General features: G+C 47.1%; 1 protein-coding gene across 1 annotated transcript in view; it reads left to right on the top strand.

The window, feature by feature from the left end:
• Positions 1 to 869: 869 nt before the first annotated feature.
• LOC311319926 (protein NDRG2-like) overlaps positions 870 to 6,526 on the top strand; it is a 7,841-nt gene continuing 2,184 nt past the window's right edge. Inside the window, exons 1-3 of the mRNA XM_084451558.1 lie at positions 870 to 981; positions 4,802 to 4,853; positions 5,445 to 5,717. Coding sequence (XP_084307684.1) covers positions 4,849 to 4,853; positions 5,445 to 5,717 — 278 coding nt within the window. The 5' untranslated portion in view covers positions 870 to 981; positions 4,802 to 4,848. The remainder of the gene's footprint in view (positions 982 to 4,801; positions 4,854 to 5,444; positions 5,718 to 6,526) is intronic.

The raw sequence follows: 6,526 nt of genomic DNA, 5'->3' as shown, positions 1-6,526 counted from the left end.
TGTGTGTGTGTGTGTGTGTGCGTGTGTGTGTGTGTGTGTGTGTGCGTGTGTGCGTGTGTGTGTGTGTGGTTAGACCTGCTCAGTCGTTATCCTAGAGTACAACACTTATCTCAGGGTTGTTAACCTCTTATCACCAGGCTCTCCTTCAGGGAGGGGAGACTGGCTCTCCTTCAGGGGGGGCAGTCTGTTCTCCTTCAGGGAGGGGAGTCTGTTCTCCTTCAGGGAGGGGAGTCTGTTCTCCTTCAGGGAGGGGAGTTCAGCAGTGTAAGCTGGAGGAGTTGCTGAGGACGCCTGACCCGGTCTCCAGGCTGGACCTGACCCTGCGTCGCCATCGTAGCCAGAAGACAGACAACGGGGGTAGGGTATCACACACGCACACACACACACACACACGTGCTCACACACACGCATGCAAGTGATGTATGGTATGTACGCATACCTGCATGCGAACACACTCACACACACACACACACACACACACATGCATTCTCTGGTGGGAAACGGAACATTTCAATAGGCCTATAAAAACAATATTTATGTTTAATTTCAGGTCCTTTCTCCCAGAGGCTCAAGTGGTGACTGAAGAACAACAACAAAAATCACACTTGGACCCGTTTAAAATGTATTTTGTTACAATTATCTGAATGATGTTTGTTTTTTATGTGTGAATGCATGTGTATTATTGGAATGTGTTGTGTGTGTAGTTTCTCGTGCTTCCTGCTGCCACTCGGTGCTGAGCTATACAGACGGACAGACCCACCAATACCAGAAGAGAACAGATACAGATTCCACTGAGCAGAGCCAATAAGAGATCAGTATTCGGGATAAGGAGGGACGCTTCTTCTCTGTGTGAAGCCAGTCGCCATTACGTGGTAACTGGTCCAAGGTACGTTATCAGCCCAGTGAATCGGAAAGTGGATTTGAAAGCCAACTCAAGTAAAACAACGTCGAATTTTAGTCATTTTTAATTATAAGCTCTGGGTGAGTATTTTGAATCGAGAGACTTTTTCTAATTTTCATTTTTTTCTGACTTTGAAAACCATCCTTGGGACCTTTTTGTTTTTGTTTTTATAGCATTTTTCTGGCTGGTGTTCTGAAACTGTGTTGGCTTTGGTGGCGTAGCCTAGTCTACATTTTGTGATGCAGCTCCTCGGGTTGCTGCGCTTGTCTCTAGTGTCTGGTAGCTCTCTGCGGCGATATTTTTGATCTATTTTTCCAATTCTGACTTTTTAAACGACGTTTTTCCAGGGGTACATAAAGATCAAATTGCTTGTTCGCTTGTGGTCGTATTTTTAAGGACAGAAATATCGAGGACTGTTGACAATCTTGCCTGGACAAAATGATAATGTTGTCATGTCGGTCGTCTTTTCCCTCTTTTGGAAGAACGTTTTTAAAAGGGTTTTTATCGTTCACTGAATATATTTTAAGCCCACTTGTAACCTGAATTGCTGATGTAGCCTAGACGTTTTTACTCGATTATTTTTGTGGTTGTCATTTTCGAGGGCAGCAGTTATAGTGCGTTCTGCATAGACGCTTTAAAGAATAGATGCATCCTTTTTGAGGCAAGATTTTTCCCGTCGAGGAGTGAAGGAATTTGGTGTTTTCATAATCAACGATGTTGAGTGTGTTTTACGGTGGGGGCATAGACTGACACCTTTTGGGGGAAAACATTTGGAAATAGTTGGTGCGACAATTTTTCTACATTGTATCTTCTGATGATAATCATTAAAGTATTCCCCAGTTTCTGAAAGACCTGATCCAATTAACGCCTGTTTCATTACCAATGCAAGTGCATAGCCCTCAAGGAGAAATTGTTTGGATTGTGATCTTCTTACGCCAAGAGCAGAGCCTTTAATAGCACAAAGCGCTTATGTTAATATCTCGTAGGCCTAGGGCATATAGGGCGTTAGGCTTGCCTACTGTAGAAGATAGTTCTAGTGATTGTATGCATGAATTGTGTTAATTTGAGTCACTTTAATAGGTTGGTGCCAGCTCTTTGAATCATATCAGGCCTGTGATTTGGTTGTGACCTTCACCCAATTCCCCCATTGAAGTCCGAGCGGAACGTCTCAGGGCTTTGTTCCAGTTCTCTAAAATGGCTTCCTTTCCTCTGTCACCACCTCCCCTCCTGGACCCCCCTGCATGTGGAGAATTACGACGATGAAATCAGCACGCTCAAATACTGTAGTTACTATTACAAGCCAGCTCAAATACTGTAGTTATAATAACAATCCAGCTCAAAATACTGTAGTTATTATTACAACTCAGAAGCTGTGATTCGGCCTTGAGGGAAAGGAAGGCGTCGGCCAGTTTTACACTGGCCTCTAAATTATGAATGTTACATCAAACAAGAAATTAGTCTCCCAACAAGCAGTTGATATTATGCCATGGTGCTACTGTACATAATGGTAGTCTTTGCCTGTCAAACGTTTGAGATGAAATGAGTCATGTCACTCTTTAGTAGTAACTAACACACGTCTCGGTTGTCAACAATAGCACAGCATTATGCACGTGCGCGTGTGTCCTCTAACGACTCAAATATGGCGTAAAACCCCGCTTCAGAAACTAAAAACAGCATAATAATGATGTATTTACGCCACCGACGCACTAAACCAGCTGATATAGGCTATAATTAGTTCCCCCTGGCTGAGGAATATATATGCTGAAGAATAAACTGGTTCAGTGAATGGGTGGGGGAAATACGCGGAGGGTTTTACACCTCTGGCTGTGGTGGACCACCGGACCACACCGTCACGTGCCTTGTTCTTCTGGTCGACATGCATAGAATACCGTAGTAGTAAAAACAACAACAACATAGTAGTACCATAGCGATAGTTTCCAGGGGTGGAGCTGGATATAAATAACTCAACCCCCAGCCATTTTCAATTTAATGGGAACTCTTAACCCTAACTGCCCCCCCCCCCAATTCCCCTCCTAGAGTCTTGGTTTCTTGTCTAATTTCACTTTTTCTTTGCCCCCTTTAGTTTTTGAAGCAGCTTTTTTGAGCAGCAACAAATCGTAAGTTGGTCTCCAGTTTTTTCACCTCAGCTTATACACCGTTTTTAGTTTTTTGGTATGAGTTACTTTTCTTTTCTTTTTAGCTTTTGTGAACTACCTTGTTTTCCCTTCTTTAATTGAAGTAGTTATACATGTATATAGCTCCTTTTGTGCTTTGTTAGAAAAAAACAACAACTAGACTAGGCCTACTCCATTTTTGAAGTCCTGATAGTCCAGTTGTTGTAGTTTAAACTAAGCCCAATGTTCCTGTTCACACACAACTAAATAATTGTACATGCTTTCAATTCACAGCAAATACTGATCTTCAGAATCAATATGGCTGCTTATACAATATGTCACATGCGTATGTTTGTGAATGCACAGTCGCACACAGACACACACACACAGGCCTAATAAATGAACTCTTGATGGCATGACTCCTGAATAAATTAATTTCCCGAAAATTAATCAATCAATCAATCAATCAAAGCTTTATTTGTATAGCGCATTTCATACCCAGAGGCAACACAATGCGCTTTACAGAGAACAAGGGAGGAGGGCATACGACCCACTCTCTACATATTCCAAAATGTAAGCAAAGAGTTAAAAATCCCTATATTTTCTTGTTTAAAATCCCTGTTGAGCGAGGCCTATAATAAGGCTAACATACAGAACAATACAACACATCATATTCATCCACACAGTATATGTTCTCTGACCTATGAGGAGTCTCCCCCTCTGGCCCGACAGTTCCGAGCTCTGACCTGATTGGCTGGGCCGACTGTCAGTCATGTCGCCACGGGGGAGGGATCAGAGCCGTTGATAGGTCACGACAGATAGCTGGTGATGAGCAGGCCTGTCACTGCCGTGTGGCCTATGTGATGTAGAGAGCTACAGTATCTGAACGTCCTGTGATGCGTCACGCTCCTGAATAAGCTCCACCCCCCATCCTTTCCTGATGTTGATGCTGCCAGCGAGCCAGAAACCACAAAGGCTCACGCAGCCAAAACCATTGACTGGAGAGTTAGGACATTAAGCTTACGCCAGACACACCCGGATCCTCCCTGATCCACAGAGAGAGAGAGAGTGTGGATATGGAGGGAGGAAGGGAGAGATGAGCCTATAACATAGCTCATGATGAGGTCATGTGACCTTTGGGTGCAGATGTCAGGTTTCATATTGATGTGGGCCACGATTGGCTCTGCTATTGGTGGGATTTACCACACACACACACACACACACACTCACACAGGCTTACCATGTAGTCTGTTGATCAGTACTCCAAAACTACCATAGTTGCATGTAAATCACATGACGGATCGTGCCGTTCTGAAGCCAGACTTGAAGAATGCATACAGATCAGAGGTCTTGCGGTACGTTTGCACAGCACTGGGGCTACTGTACAATTTAAATGCATAAACGGACCTTTAGAGGCTGTAGTGTTGAATGTAAATCAGATTATGGCCATAATGGCCTGGTAAATTAATCCGCTATTAGCTTCTTCTGTATTGCCATGTCTCTATTGATTGTATGCAACACTACTTAATATTCGTCAACAATAACGACAATATTCATCCTACAGGTTTTTGGATGGCTTTTTTCTTTACCTGCACACTCCAACGAGCTGTTTTCCCCTCCTAGGCCTCTTGGGGGCAGCAAAGATCCAAATAAATTCCCTAATTTTGGAGGCGTACCCACTTCCCTAACCCCCTGCGCTCCAACTAGTTACAACTACAACTACCAGAATGCATTGCTGAGCCCTGTAGGCTCAGGGAACCAATAACGACACTCTTCTCTCCAACAGACAGAGAGACAGGCAGGCAGGCCATCGTCGCCCAGGTTACAGACGATATGGAGTGAGTCACTGGTTACTATAGCTACCACCCACTCTGAACACAGATCTACCTGCTGTAGACCATGAACCTCAACGTTAGGCTGGGGCTAGAACCTTTTAAATAAAGTGTGATTCGTTTGCTGGTTGATTGGCAAGTGGGGCAAAAGCACAGCCAAATAAATGCCCTGTGTGTGTATATAAGTTCAGCATGGCAGAACCTTGCAAGTTCACTCCACTCTTCATGTACAGAGACTCACACACCGTAGCAAGTGGGTCGTATGCTCCCTGTCCAGTAGAATCAGTAAAGTCGGACATATACCCTGTAGGCACCCAGCATAGACCAACACCATCTCTCTCTCTCTCTCTCTCTCTCTCTCTCTCTCTCTCTCTCTCATACACACACAGCAGGGTCAGTCGAGTTTGAGAGCAAAGCAGGGCAGACGGACGTGAACGCGCACACTCAGCTTCTCTCCGTCTTCTCTCTCTCTTTCCCTGACCCCCAACTGCCCCCCCCCCCTCCCCGTGCCCCCTCCTGTCCTTCACCTCTCGCCGCGCCCCTTTTCCCACCCTCCTCTCCCTCACTCCGTCCAACCCCCCCCCCCCCCCCCTCCAGCCGATCGCCCACCGACGACAGCCTGATGGCCAGCAACGTGACCAACAAGACGGACCCGCGCTCGCTCAACTCCCGCGTGTTCATCGGCAACCTCAACACACTGCTGGTGACCAAGGCGGACTTGGAGGCCATCTTCTCCAAGTACGGCAAGATCGTGGGCTGCAGCGTCCACAAGGGCTTCGCCTTCATCCAGTACGCCAACGAGAGGAACGCCCGCGCCGCCGTGGGAGGGGAGGACGGCCGGATGATCGTGGGACAGGTGCTAGGTAGGGTGTGTGTGTGTGTGTGTGTGTGTGTGTGTGTGTGTGTGTGTGTGTGTAGGACGGGGGGTGGGGGCTGGTGGTGTTTGGAGGGTGCAAAGGGGTAGAGAAAAGTGTGTGTGTGTGTGTGTGTGTGTATGCTTGTTTGTGTGTGTGCGTGTGTGTGCTTGTTTGTGTGTGTGTTGTTTGTGTGTGTGTGTGTGTGTGTGTGTGGCACTTGTTTGTGTGTGTGTGTGAAGGACGGAGGGGGGGGGGGGGCTAGTGGTGTTTGGAGGGTGGAAAGGGGTAGAGAAAAGGGTGTGTGTGTGTGCTTGTTTGTGTGTGTGTGTGTGAGTGTGTGTGTGTGTGGCCGGGGAAGATGTGAGGATGATGGTGTGACAGGTGAGAGGGGGAATGGGAGGAGTGTGTGTGTGTGCGCTTGTGTGTGTCGCCGGGGATGATGTGAGGGGGGTGGAGGGAGGAGTGTGTGCTTGTTTGTGTGTGTGTGTGTGTGTGTGTGTGTGTGTGTGTGTGTGTGTGTGTGTATATGTGTGCGTGTGTGTGTGTATATGTGTGCGTGTGTGCGGCCGGGGGAAGATGCGAGGGGGTGGAGGGAGGAGTGTGTGTGAGTGAGAGGGAGGGAGGGAGGGAGGGAGGAGTGTGTGTGTGTGTGAGTGAGTGAGAGGGAGGGAGGGAGGGAGGAGTGTGTGTGAGTGAGTGAGAGGGAGGGAGGGAGGGAGGAGTGTGTGAGTGAGAGGGAGGGAGGAGTGAGAGGGAGGGAGGGAGGAGTGTGTGAGTGAGAGGGAGGGAGGAGTGTGTGTGAGTGAGTGAGTGAGTGAGTGA

This window comes from Borostomias antarcticus (assembly GCF_949987555.1).
Source record: "Borostomias antarcticus genome assembly, chromosome: 17".
NCBI classification, from domain to species: Eukaryota; Metazoa; Chordata; class Actinopteri; order Stomiiformes; family Stomiidae; genus Borostomias; species Borostomias antarcticus.
Note: the sequence above shows the minus strand (reverse complement) of the source record. Positions and strands in the feature narration are given on the sequence as shown.